Source organism: Hemitrygon akajei, chromosome 2 (genome assembly GCF_048418815.1).
Source record: "Hemitrygon akajei chromosome 2, sHemAka1.3, whole genome shotgun sequence".
NCBI lineage: Eukaryota > Metazoa > Chordata > Chondrichthyes > Myliobatiformes > Dasyatidae > Hemitrygon > Hemitrygon akajei.
The window spans coordinates 108587534-108606750 of record NC_133125.1 but is presented as its reverse complement, the minus strand read 5'-3'; the positions used below and the strand labels follow the sequence as shown (position 1 = coordinate 108606750).

General features: G+C 45.7%; 1 protein-coding gene across 1 annotated transcript in view; it reads left to right on the top strand.

Annotated features, from left to right (window-relative positions):
- dnajc3a (DnaJ (Hsp40) homolog, subfamily C, member 3a) overlaps positions 1-19217 on the top strand; it is a 74114-nt gene that overhangs the window by 4789 nt on the left and 50108 nt on the right. Inside the window, exon 2 of the mRNA XM_073027107.1 lies at positions 14443-14553. Within this exon, the coding sequence (XP_072883208.1) occupies positions 14443-14553 (111 nt within the window). The remainder of the gene's footprint in view (positions 1-14442; positions 14554-19217) is intronic.

Here is a 19217-nt window from a genome sequence, read left to right as displayed (position 1 = left end):
TAGCCTCGCGCATTTTTCTATCATATAGTTCTTTGTAAGCACTCAAACCATCCTGCAGATATGCCCTAAACCTACGTACCCTTTCAAAATTAAAGTCATACTTTTCTGTAACCATTGCAGAGTTGTCAATCCCAGCGAAAATCTCATGCAATTGCTTCCCATTCAGTTCCTGGATGACTTCATTTTCGGGCCGTTTGCTACTGCGTTCGGCTTCAATTGTTATCGTTTCCTCTTCAACATCATCTTCGTCAACTTCCACAAACCCTTAGCCAAACTCACTGTATCCTTACTTAGTTCACCACGATTGAAATGCTTAATTATGTCTAGTTTTACGCTAAGTGTAACACCCTTACGCACTCTTTTAAGCTTTTCTGATACCTTAAAACTCATCTTGCTAACAGATGCACAAAATAAATCAACATAAAGCACAGATGCTCACAGGCACGTGTTTAAGCAATGCCGGCTAGAATGCAGTTCCGGGGGAGGAGCCTGGCTGCTCAGCGCGCACCACCTTTTTTCGTAACAGTGAAAACACCTTCTGTTAGCGAAAACAGGTAACTAATGTAGGTCTTTCGTAACAGCGAGGTGATGTAGAGTGAACGTTTGAAAAACGGGGGGGGGGGGGGGGACACATGTAATTGCATTTTATTTTCAACTGATGTTTAAACCTGTACCCTTTAACAATTGACTTCATTGCTGAGGGAAATGTTGATCTTAAATTGCTTAATTTTGGACACCTACAATACTATTTTCTTTGTTACAAGGAAAGCAACATCAAATATTAGGCAGTGTCTCAAGTTCTGCTTGGTGTAATTTCACATTTTCTGCAGTGTGGGGATAGATCATGTGTAGTTTAACATAACATACAATTTGATATGACTACCCTGGTTTTGTGTATTGCATCCTGCCCACTAATAGGAAGCATTCTGTATGTTAACCTTTTATGTTACATTTAATATCCTATGTTCCTTCTTGCTCTTATGAATTCAGACTTGTCCAAGTGCCCATTAATATTTTACTTGATCAGCATTTCTAAACCTTTCTAGGATACCTTACATGAACGGCCCTCTTCAGGTTGTGCCACAGCATCTCAATTGTGTTAAGATCTGGACTCTGACCTGGCCATTCCAAAACACATTTTCTTCTTTTTAAAACATTCTGTTGTTGACTTACTCTTATGTTTAGGATTATTATCTTGTTGAATCATCCAACTTTTATTAAGCTTCAGGTGATGGATTGCTAACCCAGCATTCTCCTGGAAAATATCTTGACACGATTTTGAATTAATTGTTCCTTCAATGATTGCAAGCTCTCTAGGTACTGAGGCAGCAAGTCAGCCCTAAACTACAATGCTCCTTCCACCATTTTTCAGATTTGGTTGAGGTTTTGGTGCTGGTATGCAGTGCCCCTTATCCTCCAAACATTGCAATGTGTATTTCTGCCAAAAATTTCAGCTTTTGTCTTCATCTGTCCACAGAACATTGTCATGGAAGCATTGTGTGACAGCCAGGTGACCTTTTGAAATGTGCATCAATTTTTTTGCAGAGCAGTGTATTTCCTCTCTGGTGTCCTTCCATGAACACCATTCTCGTTCAGTGTTTTTCTTATAGCGAATACGTGAACAGAGACCCTAGCAAATTTTAGAGATTTCCGTAGGTCTTTGGCTGTTATCCTTTGATTCTTTTCTCGCCTCCTTCAGCATTGCATGTTGTGCTTTTGGTGTGATATTTGCAGGACGCCTGCTCCTAGGGAGAGTAGCAATGGTATTGAATTTCTTTCATTTGTAGACAATTTCTCTTTCTGTGGACTGATTAAACACTCAAGTTTTTAGAAATACTTTCACAGCCTTTTCCAGTTCCATTCATCTGCAGTACTTCTTCTCTAATCCTCTGAACGCTGTTTTGATCGAGGCATGGTGCACATGAACAGATCTTTCTTGAGAAGAGCAGGCTCTGTTTGTAACCTGACTTGGTGTGTCTTTTTTTATAGGGCAGGGCACCTCCACAACTTACACCTAAAATCTCATCTCATCTCATTGATTGTAACACCCAACTCCAAATAGCTTTTGCAGTAGGCAATACCCCAGAGGCTTACATATTTTTTTGAACCTAGACTGTGATTGTTTAAATGGTTACTCAGTATAGACAAGAAGTACAATTGGTTGTGTTATTAGTTTAGGCAGATTGTGTTTGTTTATTGTTGTGACTCGGATGAAAATCAGATCACATTTTATGAGTAATCAGTGCAGAACACTGGGTATTTGTAAAAGGTTCACAAACTTATTTTCTTGCAACTCTACCTTCTAAATCAGGGAGCATCCTGGTAAACCTCTTCTGCACCCTTTTCACAGGTTCCACGTCCTCCTCCTATAATGGGGCAACCAGAAATTTCCATAATACTCCTAGTCAGACTGAAGTTTTGTATATATCTGCAGCATGATTTCCTTATCAATATATTCAACATGCCTACCAATGACAATAAACATGCCAGAAGTCACCTTTATCATCTTATCAACTTGCATAGCCACATTCAGCGAACTGTGGATTTGGACCCAGGATTCCTCTGCAATTAAGGGGTTTATCATTAACTACATCCTTTCTCCTTTCATTTGAACTCCCAAAGAGCAACATCTGACAGTTGCCTGGATTAAACTCCATCTGCCTCTTCTCTGCCCATAGCTACACTCAGTGATCACTTTATTAGATACAGGAGCAGAACCGGTGTGGTCTTCTGCTACTATAGCCCATCCACTTCACGATTCAACTTTGGCATACAGAGGTTCTCTTCTGTACACCATTGTTGTAATGCGCGGTTATTTGAGTTACTATCTCCTTCCTGTCAGCTTGAACCAGTTTTGCCATATATAGGGTATGCAAAATTGAGGGCTATAGACATCAAATGAAGCAGGCTTTTTCCCACTAAGGGTGGTGAGACTAGAACTAGAGGTCAAAAATTGAGTGTGTTATGTGGACTATTTCAGTGGAGCCTGAAGGAAAAACCCCTTCACTCAGAAAGTGGTAAGATTGTGGAACAAGTTGCCACTGGAATGATGGATGCAGATTCAATTTCAACATTAAATAGAAGTTTTGGGTAGAGTCATGGATGGGAGGTCTGGAGGGTTGTGATCCAGGTGTGAGTTGAGACAGAACAATAGTTTGGCATGGATTAGGAGAGTGGTTTCTGTGCTGTAGTACTCGGACTCTATTCTCCTTTGTCATTAGTACAACCCCTTCCCTCTTTTACTCCCCTCTCTTTCATGTTAACCCAGGAACATTGAGCTGCCAGTCCTGTCAGCTCTGTAATGGCAACAACATTGTAATTCCATGTACAGTTCCAGGCTCCAAATTGAGCATCCTTACCCAAGATAACTTAAACATGAAATAAATACATTTTTGATCATGGGATCCACCATGTTTATTAGCCTGTCCCTTGCTATCCTTTCAGTTTTATTTATCATACCATCTTTCTTGCCCTCAACTTTACTACCACTTTTTCCCCTTGGTTAGTGTTCGCATCCTCTTACCCCTCTAGTCAAAATGTCCTGAGGACAGAATTCTCAATATAATGAGTGCAAGGCTATTTGACAATGTCCACGTGGCAAATTACCCCTACAAAAGAACTGAAATCCTTGTGATCTTATGGAGTGTAGGAAATAGACCAAAAGTAATAGAAAAGATTCAACAATATTGCAAATCTTCCACAATTCTATAACTGCTCTCTCAATTTCAACAGCAGGCCATAGACTGTTATATGGAGGAAGGAACCAACTAAATTGAACTAGGAGCATCTTCACTATTAACAAACCAGAGACCAGGATTGATTAAGGAAGCAGATCTGAAATGTTGACCTCTATAGATGTTGCTCAACTTGCTGGGTTCTTCCAGAACTTTTTGCTAGATTCCAGCTACTGCAGTTGCTTGTGTCTTATACCTAAGAATGAAACCCCATCTGCAGGCTTGCTATCATGTAACCCAGGCTATGATGGGTTACTTTCTTGAAGGGCATTAGTCAACCGTGAAAATCTGATTCGGAAGTCAGAAGTTGTCTATTCTGACCCAATTAAGCAGCTCTAATACACAGAGACATTGAACATACCAAGAAACACCAGGTAATTTAAATTAAATCTGACATTTCTAAAATTACGGATTGTACATTGCTTCAGATATCTCCAAATTTTAAGGTAGTTCTTTTACTGCTTTATAATTGTCTGCATTTTTAAAATTGGATGTGAAGTGTGGTACTGTACACCAGTAGTCCAGAAGAGAAATCATCGTTCCTCTTGTACACTACAGTCCTAAACTGGAGCAGGGCTAATTTTGAGGAAATTAGGCAGGGTCTAGCAGAGGTCAACTGGGAGAGAAAGGAATGAAGAATAAGTGGAAAGCTATTAAAGTCCAGGAACAGCATGCCCCATTAAACTACAAACACAAGACAAAAGTATAATACCCAGTATTACAAATCCAGTAGTTCCACCCCAGTGTGTTATTGTGGTCCACCAATTTCCAGTGCCCCAAATGGCCACCAGCTTAACTCTGAAGTGTAACTGGTATGGAAATGATCCCTTACCTTCATAATTTTATTCTGCTTGTTTAATGTGGTCAGCCAAAGAAGTGATATTGCTCCACTCATCAGGAATGTAGGTGCAGTATTCTCGACCAATAACAGCACCAGCACCACTTTTCTCTGTGATTGGGTAATCTAAAACCCAATCTTTCTGTTTTCTGTAAGGCAATCATTCAGCCAAAACCCAGGTTAACATTTCCTCAGTATGTCTTGAGAGCTCTAGCAGTCTCATTAGCCAGTGTTTCAATTGCAGAGGCCATATGCATAGTTTCTCAGGATAGCCTTGCAGTACCATACATGGGAAAGGCTATCATCCAAAACCATTCTCCCTGCGTAATAGCCCTCTTATTACACTGAGTGTAGGCAGGGTGCTCATCCAGAGCACTGAGATGGTTTATGAACGACATGGCATATCCCGGATAGCAGCAACTGTACCACCCCGTTGGAAGCCACGGGTAGGGCCAAGAGCCACATATCCAGTAAATGCCGTATAGTCTATAAGGAGTACCCACCTTTTACGGCACAATTCAGTGTAGACATAGCCATCGCAGGGTACCTTTCCTGCTCTCACTAGCTGCATCCTACTGACTGGTTTGACCTGTGCTCATTATACAGTCTGCACCAACATTCCTTTCCTTTGTGGGGAATTACTTTCAGAGTTGAAACCTTGGAATTAAACAAATCATGTGTAGGGAAGTACTAGCCCCTAAAACATTTATTCCACCAGGTTTTAGGCTCATGTTCTTTAAAACCAGTCATAATATGGGGTGAGGTTGGCTAGAATAGGCCACTTCCAGCTTTCCCCAAAACAAGATGCCAAAACCCAAGAAGCTGGATAACCAGACTTGCTGTTTTTCTTCAGGGGTCAAATCATATTACGGTTTACCGCACTGTGTGGGTGAGGGGTCGACTGAAGAGATCTCATTGAGAGTTTAATGGTGATTATCGGGCAAAGTCATAACCTGTTCCTGGAGCCGGCTCACCCCGTCAGGACTTTTCTCAGCCCAGTCTGTGACGTACCTTTTCCATTTGACAATTGAAGACCGCAGAGCATGGCCCTCTGGGAATCGCATTGTTGGATTTTATCCACTGCATGATACGAAGATACGGTTGCTGCACAACTGCCTCAGAGGCTGCTTGGTGTTCAGTGGCCTGCAGGCCAATAACTGCCTCTCAGAGGGGGTGTATTGGGTTGCTGCCTGAGTGAGAGTCTTAGTCTAAAACCCTAAGGGGATGCAACACCCTTTCAAAACCTGCCACAGGCTCCATTCAGCCACCCAAGGAGTAGCCGTAACCTGTAGCTCAAAGAGGTATACCATTCTGTCACGAGGCTAATGGGAGAGCCTGTTCCACAGCCTGCTTGGCAGCCTTGAAGGCCACCTGCTATTTGGGACCCTATTGGAAAACTGTCTTTTTTTTGGGGGGAAAGACCCTGGTCAGACCCCACTTGAAGTACTGTGCTCAGTTCTGGTTGCCTCACTACAGGAAGAATGTAGAAGCCATAGAAAGGGTGCAGAGGAGACTTTCAAGGATATTGCTTGGATTGGGGAGCATGCCTTATGAGAATAGGTTGAGTGAACTCGGCCTTTTCTCCTTGGAGTGATGGAGGATGAGAGGTGACCTGATAGAGGTGTATAAGATGATGAGAGGCATTGATCGTGTGGATAGTCAGAGGGTTTTTCCCAGGGCTGAAATGGCTGCCACAAGAGGACACAGGTTTAAGGTGCTGGGGAGTAGGTACAGAGGAGATGTCAGGAGTAAGTTTTTTACTCAGAGAGGTGAGTACGTGGAATGGGCTGCCGGCAATGGTGGTGGAGGTGGATACGATAGGGTCTTTTAAGAGACTCTTGGATAGGTACATGGAGCTTAGAATAAGAGGGCTATGGGTAAGCCTAGTAATTTCAAAGGTAGGGACACGTTCAGTACAACTTTGTGGGCCGAAGGGCCTGTATTGTGCTGTAGGTTTTCAATGTTTCTATGTAAAACCTGATATAGGGGGCGTAATACAATGGTCAGATGGTGTATATGTTGGCACGAATACCCCAGGAGCCCGACAAAACACTGCATCTCCTCCTCAGAGGTGGAGACAGCTATATTCAGAATCTTGCGCTTGGTCTTTTCCTGCTGTCCACAATGCCACTGTATTCCTAGGAATAGAACATTCTGACTGGGGCCCTGTATCTTTTCGGGGTTGACGGATCACCCTCTATTTACCCAGGATGGTAACTAAGTCATCCAGTGCCTGCTGCACTACGTCTGCGAGAGCCCCTGTAGCAGCATGTTGTCTATGTGGTGAGACACAAGGATCTGACTGTATTTCCTGTAAATCAGAATCAGGCATGTGACGTGAAATTTGTTAACTTACTAGCAGCAGTTCAATGCAATACTTAATATAGGAGAAATAAAAATAAAATAATAATAATAATAAGTAAATCTTATTTAGTATACTTTATACAGTATACATATTGAATAGATTAAAAGTAGTGTAAAAAACAAATACTATATATTAAAAAAGTGAGGTAGTGTCCAAGGGTTCAATGTCCATTTAGGAATCGGATGGCAGAGGGGAAGAAGCTGTTCTTGAATTGCTGAGTGTGTGCCTTTAGGCTTCTGTACCTCCTTCCTGATGGTAACAGTGAGAAAAGGGCATGCCAGAGGGTGCTGCAGGTCCTTAATAATGGACACTGCCTTTCTGAGACATCCGCTCCCTGAAGATGTCTTGGGTACTTTTAGGCTAGTACCCAAGATGGAGCTGACTAAATTTACAACCCTCTGCAGCTTCTTTCGGTCCTGTGCCGTAGCCCCCCCATACCAGACAGTGATACAGCCTGTCAGAATGCACTCCACGGTACAACTAAAGAAGTTTTTGAGTGTATTTGTTGACATGCCAAATCGCTTCAAACTCCTAATAAAGTATAGCCACTGTCTTGCCTTCTTTATAACTGCATCGATATGTTGGAACCAGGTTAGATCCTCAGAGATCTTGACACCCAGGAACTTGAAACTGCTCACTCTTTCCACTTCAGATCCCTCTATGAAGATTGGTAGATTGGTATGCGTTCCTTCATCTTACCCTTCCGGAAGTCCACAATCAGTTCTTTCACCTTACTGACGTTGAGTGCCAGGTTGTTGCTGCAACACAACACCATACCACTAGTTGACATATCTCATTCCTGTACGCCGTCTCGTCACCACCTGAGATTCTACCAACAATGGTTGTATCATCAGCAAATTTATAGATGGCCTTTGAGCTATGCCTAGCCACACAGTCATGTGTATATAGAGAGTAGAGCAGTGGGCTAAGCACACACCCCTGAGGTGCACAAGTATTGATTGTCAGTGAGGAGGCGATGTTATCACAAATCCACATTGGTTGAGGGAGGTACAGAGGCCCAGGTTCTGTAACTTCTCAATCAGGATTGTGGGAATGATGGTATTAAATGCTGAGCTATAGTCGATGAACACCATCCTGACATGAGTGTTTGCGTTATCCAGGTTGTCTAAAGCCGCATGGAGAGCCATTGAGATTGCATCTGCTGTTGACCTATTGTAGCAATAGGCAAATTGCAATGGGTCCAGGTCCTTGCTGATGCAGAAGTTCATTCTAGTCATGACCAACCTCTCAAAGCATTTCATCACTGTAGGTGTGAGTGCTACTGGGTGATGGTCATTAAGGCAGCTCAAGTTATTCCTCTTGGGCAGTGGTATAATTGTTATTTGAAGCAAGTGGGAACTTCCGGCTTTAGCAGTGAGAGGTAACTGTATTTCCTGTAAATCTCGGGCTATCAGGTTATGGCGCAACAGGACTGTATACACACTTCTGGGGGAGGTGGCAAAAAAAGTACAGGCAGTCCCCGGGTTACGTACGAGTTCCGTTCCTGAGTCCGTCTTTAAGTCGGATTTGTATGTAAGTCGGAATAAGTACATGTGGTATTATTTAACGTCAGTTCATCAAACATTTGTCATAGTATATAGTATATATTTTACCTTTCTATGCATATAAAACACTTAAGAAATGTATGTATTCCAATAATTAAACCACTGCATTGCTTAGTAATAATTGTAGCTTTCATCGGGGCAGGGCCTTTCACATGCTTCATTATTCTCACTTTATCCGTTATCCTTTAAAATTGTTCTGATTGTTGACTGACTGTAGCCTAACGCTTTTCCAATAACCGATGGCGTTTCACCTCTTTCCAAATGCTTTATTATTTCCACTTTACTTTCAATGGCGATTGCTTCCCGTCAATGGAACAGAAACACTGTGGACGGCGAGTCCCGAGCTCTGCTGGCTCCCGAGGTCCACTGGGTCTAAGGACCACTGCACCCTGTCAATGGAACAGAAACACTGTGGGCGGCAGTTTCCAGGGTCCGCCGGGTCCTAAGGACCACCTCACTAAGACAGTGTAAATGGGACAAGTGGGGGCTGTGCTGAGTTTGGGTATTTGATCCTCCACAATATTCCGCGTGGATATTTAAACTGGAGGTGGCAGTGTTTTTTTTTATGAGGTTGAGTTGCGAGTTCGACATCAACCTGGCACGGATGGTACGGGAGTCACTGGATCAACGTCAACCCAGCACGGGAGCGGTCTGTCACTGGATCGAACCTCCATTCTCGAGCCCAGCGCTGATCTCACTGCGCCACCATCCGACTGGAACGGGGGGGGGGGGGGGGGGGTGTCAGGGTGAATCTTACCAAGAAGAATTCAAGCCAAGTACAAAGTTAATGACTCAACATAGTGTCAACAGCAACGACTTAAAATGGCGGTCTCCTTCTTTAGTTCGTAAGTACAAGTTGTCCGTAAGTCAGACGTTCGTAACTTGGGGACTGCCTGTACTGTTGACCTTCCCATGTAAAGGCAAACTGGTCCTGTGATTCTGGACTCAGGAATAGAGATAAGGACACTACTGCACACCAGTGCTTTCCCCTTATGTCCTCGATGGTATTTACATCTGGAACAGTGCTTGTGAGGGCTGGTGTGTGTTTGTTCAATTGTTGATAATCAACCATCGTGTGCCATGTCCTGTCTCTCTTCCGCACTGGAAACACCGGACTATTATAAGGAGACAGTAGGACAAATGATTCCCTCATGTAGTAGGACTTGTATTGTCTCCTGATTTCTTTGGTGCCTCCTGGGGTCTGGTACTGTTTGGTGTTGACCACGTATTGAGGGGAGCAGAATCACCAAAGCCTTCCACTTGGCCAATCCCATCAACATTTTTGTTTGAGCTACTGCAAGGGAAAAACGACCCTTTCTAGTTTGCAATGATCTACCCCTCAACACCTTCATGCCCAGAATACATTCAGGAGATGCTGGCACTAAGTCAGTCATGCATCCTGGCACACCTGCTCTGAGGGCCACCTCCAAAGTAACATCTCAGGCAGGAAGAAGGGACCAAACCACCCACCCCCCCCCCAACCTCTCAGATACCCTGCCAAATGTCAAGCATATAATCATTTCCAATAATCCTGACAATAGTATCTACCAGTGCCATCCATTACTACACATTACCCTTTCCCTTGTGCACTGCAATAGATGTGCAAGGCCTTGGGTCACCCGGCGGGGCAAAGGCCACCGAGCATATCCACCTGTAGCCCTGACCACACTCCTATGGGAGCACGCCACCCATTGGTGGACACCTGCTGCCTCTGGAGGTCAGCTTCTGTCCTTCGTAATGACTCCAGTGCGGGATGTGTGGAATCCTGACCTTGAGATGTGGAAAGTGGTGCGGGATCAAGCAAGCTTCTGTCCGAGGAGGGGTTTGAAGATGACACCCCTCTTGTCTTTACCCTCGCCTGACTTCCCCTCGCAGTGTTCCCTTCATATCTCAGATATGGTAGAAGTAGGAAAGCCATTGATCCCCTCCTTCGGTATCCTGCCCTGAGTGCTAAAACCATCTCCTTACAGCTCATAAGGGATCCTGCATTTCCCCCCGCCCCCATCTGCGTTTCAGCCTTCTGCACCTGACTACACACACTTTTGTCTATATACTCCAATCCTTGTAAAAGGTGTATTGCTACACTTATGGGACGACCCATTGCTGGCCCTGTTAAAGACAGAGCTACTCCTTTCAGATGGGTGGCCACTACCATAACCAGATGTTCTATCATAGCAGAGGTTAATATCACATCCTCTAGAGGGTTTTCATACTGTTGTGTAATTCTGTAATGAGAACCCACTTGTGAAGGGCCTTGCTGCCTCCCTCTACTGTGCTCCACTCTTCCTGAGGCTTCAAATTCCATTCAAAGAGGGAAGGGTACCTGACCCTAACTGTTGCTGCTGCCACTCTTTCCCATAGCATTAAATTAGCCTCCCAGGACAGTGATCCCCAACCACCAGGCCACAAAGCATGTGCTACCAGGCCGCGAGGAAACAATATGATTTGGCGATATGAAACGATATGAAACTTGAAATAACCTACCAAATCATACCAAATAACACAAAGCCTAAAATAACACTAACATATAGTAAAAGCAGGAATGATATGATAAATACACTGCCTATATAAAGTAGAAATAATGTATGTACAGTGTAGTTTCACTTAACAGAATCGGGAAGATTAAGGCAAAACTTTTGTAGGGAAAAAAATTGGCACATGCTTGTGCACATCATGTATGCACACGTCATGCATGCATGCTCAGGTGCCCGCTCAAGACTTAATGGTCATGGTAATCCTTCTCGGGGTAAACACAAGTGTGCCGTATTTGACTGCTACTTTTGTCCCTTATTTGGGAGTGAGAAAGTTGGCAACCCTACTTGAACACCCCCACACCCCCTCCCCCCACTGTCGGCTGGTCCGCAAGAATATTGTCAATATTAAGCAGGTCCGCAGTGCAGAAAAGGTTGGGGACCCCTGTCCTAGGAAATGGGTGATGACCTTGGAGCTCCATTAATCACATGCTGAGATGATGAGTCCCCTAAAATACCCTCTCTGATTTAGATAGGGTCACTCCAGTACCTTCCTTATCCCATATCCTCAACTGTGATGTGTCAGAGATTCCCCAGACCTCTGTCTGTATCGATCTCCTAATTCTGTCCATTCCTTAGCAGAGAACTCCTGACCAAACTTCTCTGCCTCTGGGATGGAAGAGGTTGCTTGCTCAATAAGGATCATGGCCTGTAAGGTCTTGGGTATTTAGGGGGTGGGTGAACTTTTTGAGAAGGAATCCCAGAACTCCACTCTATCCCCTCTTCCCCATCCTCGCCTTCTAGCCAGACATCTCATTCCCTATCCACATGTTGAGATCATTGCCCCTCCTCATCATGCCTCGAACCTTAACGGGATCTGGTTGTCAATTAGCCCTTCGAGCTGTCTCTAAATTCTGCACCTTCATTAGCCAATAGGCTAACTCTGTACCCTTATCTTCTAGCGCTGTGGCTCAGGTCTGTGCCATTATGGCAGCTTCCTCCATGGCAATACAGCACTCACTCTACTCTGCATTCTCATGCTTAAGACCTATGATCTGCTGTGTTGGTGCTTTACCATGGCTGCAAGCAGCCAGAAAGCATCCCTTCAGCTCCCCTTACTTCCGGGAAACCCTAACAAGTGGTGTCAGGTTTCAGCCTCGGGAAAATCTAACTGACCTGAGCAATCCACAGGCGGTCCATAACTCTGCATGAGGTTAGCGAGGCTACCTAATCCTACACTGTTACCTGCCCACCCAAGGACTCAGCATCTCTCTTACTCATCTGTCTAAAAATACTCACCTTCTGTCCCAAACGCTGGATCGTGCCACAAATACTCCAAATGTAATGCAGGAGAGTAGGTTCGAGGAACCAATGAGTGAGACAGGACACAGATTTTAAAATGAGAATGTGAGTAATTTATTTAAGAAATGAACAGTGAATCACTAAATTGGGCATCTAACTAAAGAAATACAGTATTCATTTAAGCTACCCAAAACACTACACTATACATTCAGTTATCCTTTAAATGAACGGATACTCTGCTGAACCTCCAATTTATAAAACCCAAGTAGTAAGCATGCTACGAGTGGATACTTAACTAAACAAATGTGGGTGGGGGGGGGGGGTCTGTGTGTGTTTCTCTGTGTCCTTCAGGACTGGTCACAAGTTCAACCTGAAGTTGGGCCCCTTGGGTGGCAGGAAAGCGAGGGTAAACCCTCTACACGGGGTATTCTCCAAACATAGCAGTGAGCATTTCTGCCAAAAAGTTCAGCTTTTGTCTCATCTATCCACGTTATCCCAGAAGCATTGTGGGACAGCCAGGTGGCCTTCTGCAAACTTGAAACATGTAACAATGATTTTTTTGGAGGGCATTGATTTCCTTCATGGTGTCCTTCCATGAACACCGTTCTTGTTCAGTGCTTTTCTTATAGTGGACACAAACAGGTACTTTAGCAAGTTCTGGAGATTTCTGCAGGTCTTTTGCTGTTACCCTTGGGTTCGTTTTCACTTCTTTCAGCATTCATTGATTGAAGTACCTGACTCTAAATAGCTTTTGTAGACGGCATTACCACAGTAGTTCACATGTATATTTTTTTAAACTTGGATTGTTTTAATGGTGTGCTCAGTATTGCCGAGAAGAAGTACAATTGTTTGTGTTGTTAGTTTCAGCAGATTGTGTTTGTCTATTATTGTGATTTAGATAAAGAGCAGACTGCAATTTTTAATTAATGCAGAAAACCAGCTAATTGCAAAGGGATCACAAATGTTTTCTTGCAAATGTATGCATTTAATAATTTTGACTTTAGTTTATGCAAATGTTGCCAGGGGCTTGAAGTTCTAAGTTTTATAGCAGCATAGGAGACTGAAGGATACCTTTATCAAGATACACAAATCAAGAGGGACATAAATAGGGTAACAGCACATTCCCCCCCTCCCCCCCCAGGACAAGGGAATGGGCACCTTGAGGACATAATTTTACACAAGGGAAAGATTTAAAAGGAACCTGAGGGGCAACCATAGTGGATGGTACTTGTAAAGACAAAGTGGTTGAAGCAAGTACAATGACATTGAAGGGATACTTGAATGGGTAGATAGAAAAGGTTCAGAGCGATATGAGGCAAATGTCTAGTAATTTCCTACCTAGAAGGGCTGGTCTTTCAATGCTCCATAATAGCAACACCAACCAATCTGCTTTTAAGTTTTGCTTGTCTTCCTTCAAAATTTAGTTCCTTGGAATGCTTCCAAGTCTTAGTTACCCTGGAAATAGTCTTTTATAATGGTAATAGATTGCACTATTTAGGATTACTTGCACCCTCAGCTGCAAATGTGACATGTGTTTAGATAAGGAGTATTCTAATTTGCCTTTTATTTTAGTACACAATCCTGTTTGCCCCTTGCCTTTTTTCCTCACTGTCAGTTCCATTAGCATGAGCAAAAGTTTAGCTTAGTTTTACTAAATTATTGATATACAATTACTTGACTCCAAGAAAAATTTGATGACGACAAAATCCATTGATTAGAAACTTAACTGGACTGACAATGTAAATACTTATAGTGAGGCTCTGTCATAATGGAAGCTAAAATCATTACTGAAACGTGAGGTCAAATGAGTGAAAAATCAATCTAGGTGCACTCGTCTGTAAGTAAATTTTGGCTATATGTTTATTGTGAGGTGAATCCTTGTTTCTCCAAAGACTTTTATCTTTGAAGTACAGACTAGGTACAGTGGAAAACTCTGCTGGGTGAATGCAGGACTAACTATATTTGATTATCATCCCAGCTAGGAAAAAGCAGCTAGCGTCTTGGTACCTTTAAAATTATAATTGCCCTAGCAGTAGTTTTTTTTAAGGTACAGTGCTATTGAGTGTTCCGCTCCTTGTTTCTTCAAACACATTTCTACTGTAAAGCTCAACTGCTTTGAAAATAAATGCTGAGTTTTAAGTCCTCTTTTACTGTGTATCTTTTACAGGAATAGAAGGTGGTATAAATGCTGAAGTTGAAAAACACCTTGAAATGGGGAAGAAACTTTTAGCTGCAGGGCAGTTAGCGGATGCATTGTCACACTTTCATGCTGCTGTAGGTAAGTGTGTTTGTAATTTAATTTTAAAAGCTGTGGCATAGTATTTAGCAGGCCAAAAACAATGAATGTTTTGTTAATAATTTTATGGGCACTTTATTACTGCCAAGTTTAATTATTTGTGGCACACTTGTTCAATTCCTTACTACGAAAGATTTTTTTTTGTCTGTAATAAGGCAATAGTATTAAAGATATGTATGCACTTTGTTTTACTTATTTAGGAAGTTCACTGGACCAAATAGTCTAACTCTTCTCCTATATCTTATGGTCTAAGTTATTGTGGTACAAAAATTGCTTTTAAAAGTCAGCTTTCCTCCATTAGCTGTGTTAAGTGGTAATCTGACCATTTTAGCTGATTTAATACCACTTGTAGTAAAATTCTGTATTGATTTAAAACAAAGATGTGAATACTGGAATCTGGAGCAACAAACAATATATAGAAGGGCTGGCCATGTTTGTGGAGGAAAATGGATTGCCAATGGATGGTTGTGATCCTTAACTGCCTGTCTGATTGACATGATAAAACCAAAGCTTGAAACTAGTTTTTGGATATTAACTAGTCAGGAAGTAAATGATCCCAATGACTACCTACCAAAATAAGAATGGAAAGGCTGAGGTAACAGTGTTTGTGTGAAAAATGGTAAACAAAACAGCTAATTTTGTACATTGACATGTCCCTTAAACAGCTGAAATAGTGCTACAGAATTGGTTGAGGGGGCAGAATCAAAGGATGGTCCAGTGATTTGCTGGACCAGTGAATGACAGTTGCCCACCACCCCTCTAGGGACCCAAATGGCCACCAATTGCCCCATGAGGTGTTGTGCTGGAGGAGCTGGTCCCTTGATTTTTGAATTTGAGCCACCAAGTCCTGAATGTGAGCAGCCAAGTGAGTGATGTTGCTGGACTCATCAGGGATAAAGGTACAGCATTCCTTACTGCACACGTTCCACCATCAGCAGCAAGTAGGTAGTCCAGTGCCATTCGGTTCTGCAGGGCGACCATCCTGACAGCTGTCAGTTCTGCTGCCGTTCGGGTGAGGGTATCCTCCGTGTGTTAAAGTGCCACTGCCGTCTCGTTGGCCAGAGTCTCGAGCACACTGGTCATCTGGATCACCTCCTGGGACAGCCGGGCCATACCATAACTGGGAAAGTGATGCATATCATATTATTACTGAGTTAAGTATTGTATGTAATGAGTTTTTGCTACAACAAGTGTATGGGACATTGGAAAAAATGTTGAATTTCCCCATGGGGATGAATAAAGTATCTATCTATCTATCTATCTATCCAGAACTTCTCTGCCTCTGTAATGGCCCTCTTGTCCTGGTGGCTGCTGTACGCCGGATGCTCCCCAAGGTTAATTAAGGGGGTGGATGAAGGGCAACACATATGCTAGAAAGCAGCAGCCGTACCAGCTCGTGGGGAGCCACGGGTAGGCACGGTGGCCGCAGATCCAGTGGGTCCCGTTCAGGGTCCAGGGAGCTCCCAGCTGAGCGGCATCGTTGGCAGTGGTCACTGGGGCACCGGGGTACCAGTATCGCTCACAGTTGCTGTGACCAACTGAAAAGTTAGAAGTGTGCGCATTGCGGAGTCTGCACCAGCATTCATTAGGTATACTCAGTGGCTGTGGAATAACTCTGAGGGTGGGGACTCGGGTGGAGGTCAAATTGTAGGGAGGGAAATACCAGTTCCTGAAGCACCCACCCCATCGGGGGTCAAGGGAAGAGATGTTATGTAGTGGGGAGGAGAGTGGTGGGGGACTGCCAGCAGGGCCCCCCCCCCCCAACACAGATATGCCAAAGCCAGCAGGAGCAAACAGTCTGTGTAAACAGTTCATCTCAATGTCATCCAGCGGGATCGGCGTGAGTGGCAGCGCATCATCAGTGTGTGCTGGGGCCCGCAAGCAGATCCAGCAGTCCGATCTGTTGGTATTACTGGCAAACTCGTAAGCGACCCTGAGGAAGGTGTTGGCAGCTGTCACGGAGCCGAGCATTGCAGCGACCAGGAGGGATGACTGGAGTCGCACCATTGTCCTGTAGAGGGAGACGGGGGGAGGTGGGGATAGGTGTAGGAGGAAACTCATTCCCGTCTGGTTAAATGCCAGGTATGTATACAGGACAAATCAGATTTACCCGGAATGGCAACCCAGCGGGTGTCCACTGGACCGCGCGCAACAATTTCTCCCTTTCTGGGGAGGCTCTGCGGCTGTCGGATCCATACTCTGCCCGAGTCCTCAGCCTCGGTGGGGTTCGGTGGATTCCCAGTCGGGAGATGGGGACTGTGCCGGGTGGCGGGCCAGTGGGGATCCCCCTTGGCTAGTGGGCCGTGTGTTTAACTGGTCGACGGCCTGCTGAAGGACACTTAGCCACCCCTGCAGCGTGCGAGAGGGTGTCAGAGTGCGTATTTTTCCCTTGAGCAGGCCGTTCATTCTTTCAATTAAGCCCGATGCCTGGGGGTGGTGGGGTAGATGGAACAGCCACGAGATCCCCGCCTCAGCTGCCCAGATCGGATTGTACCTCCCATGGGACCCCATAGAAAGAGGAGAGGTGCTGTAATCCTCTGATGGTGCCGTTCTGGTCGGCCCTCTCAAAGGGCACCGCCACCAGGACACCCGAGTGTGTGTCCACCATCGTGAGGACATACTGCTTCTTATTCTGTGGCGGGAGCGGTCCAATATAGTCGATTTGTCATACCTGACCTGCCCCCGTGCCACGACGAATGTGGCCCGGTGGCCCTATCGGCCAGTCCTGTGGCTTGACTTGCTGGCAGATGGGGCAGTTATCTACAGATGTTTTACATTGATCGAGTCTCAAGGCGACACCGAATTGTTCAGCCCAGCGCTGTGTGCCATCGGCCCCTAAGAGGCCACCTTTGCGGTGTGCCCACGCAGCTCGTGCACTGGGGTCGGTGTGCCCACGCAGCTCGTGCACTGGGGTCTGTGTGCCCACGCAGCTAGTGCACTGGGGTCGGTGTGCCCACGCAGCTAGTGCACTGGGGTCGGTGTGCCCACGCAGCTAGTGCACTGGGGTCTGTGTGCCCACGCAGCTAGTGCACTGGGGTCTGTGTGCCCACGCAGCTAGTGCACTGGGGTCGGTGTGCCCACGCAGCTAGTGCACTGGGGTCTGTGTCTGGGGTGGAAGTGGTGGCAGATGATATTTGGGCAGCCTGGTCCACAGCAGCATTAAACGTTGCCTCTTCATTATCTTTCCGGGTATGGGCATCCACATGGTGGACAGAAATTTTTCTGTGGGTAGCCTGGTCCCAAATGAAACGCCAGTGGTGCTGTCCCCAGAGGGGACGTCCGTGTATTTCCCACCGGGCCATCCACACCGCAATGCCGTTAGCTACTGCCCAGGAGTCAGTATAGATGTGGACTGGTCCGGTAGTGTTTTGGAGGGTGAGGGCCACTGCTGCCAGCTCGGCAAGTTGACTGGAACCCCCCTCCCCCTCGGTGGTTAAAATTTTACCCGTGGCGGGATGAAGTGCTGCCGCTTTCCAAAATTGTTTACCCCCTTTTCAGCGGCTGGAGCCGTCTGTGAACCAGGCGTGCAGTTTGTTGTCGGGGTCGAGGGAATCGAAGGGTTGATGCCATCATGCTAGGGAGGGTTGTACCTCGGGGATGTCCGGGGCAGGTTCCTGGGACTGGGGGAAAGCCATGACTTGTTCATGGAGGCGGCTGACCCCTTCAGGACTGGGCTCAGCCCGGTCTGCAATGTACCACTTCCACTTGACAATGGAGGACCACGACCCTCCTTGTGGGTAGAATCGGGGGACTTGACCCATCGCATTATGGGGAGATGGGGGCAACGGACGACAGGGTCGGTGCCTGTTTAGTATTCTGTGGCGAGGAGTGCCAAGTAGCAGGCTAGTAGCTGGCACTCGAAGGGGCTGTAGTGCACTGCCACTTCAGGTGGGGACTTAGTCCAGAAACCGAGGGGGACTCTACGCCCTGGGGTCTTCTGCCAGAGGCTCCTCTCAGCGACCGTCTCGCTCGCTGAGACCTGTAACTCAAAAGGCAGACCCGCCTGGCGGGAAGAAAGTGGCATGGTCTGGCCTGGCGGTCTGGGGGCTGTGGACTGGTGGTCATTTTGTAACTAGTCTTCCCCCTGCAATGCTCCTTCCACAGGGCATATAGGTTGGGGGTGGGGTTGCCATCTATCTGGTTACGATCCACCCTTGCATGCAGCAGGTCCGTGTACAGCTGCCTGCGTGTATATCTGCGAGGGATAATGTCTAGGGCCCTTGTCTCTGTCTTTCGGGCCTGCGTAGGTGCCCCCCTCTGCATATATTCTAATCCCTCCAGGAGGGTGATGGTATCCCGTACAGTCCTACCGCGGTGGCTGGTGCCATGAGGGGTAGGATTACAGACCAGATCGGGGCGCACGCTAGTGACCAAGTATCCCGCTAGGGCACCGGTCACTCATGTGTTTTCAAGGAAGTTACGGTCGCAGGCACTCATTCCCTGATAACCCGGGTGCCCTCACTGACCGTACCCCATTGCGGGCGCCCATGTAGATCCCACTCCAGAAGTGTGGGATAGAGAGCTCGTACCGTGGTCACTACCCGATCCCACAGGGTTGTGCCATCGCGGATTTCCGCTTGTGGCGCCCGTAGTGCATTGTTTATGCTCTGCTGGTCAGAGAGGCTTCCCAGGGCGCTTGGCTCCTG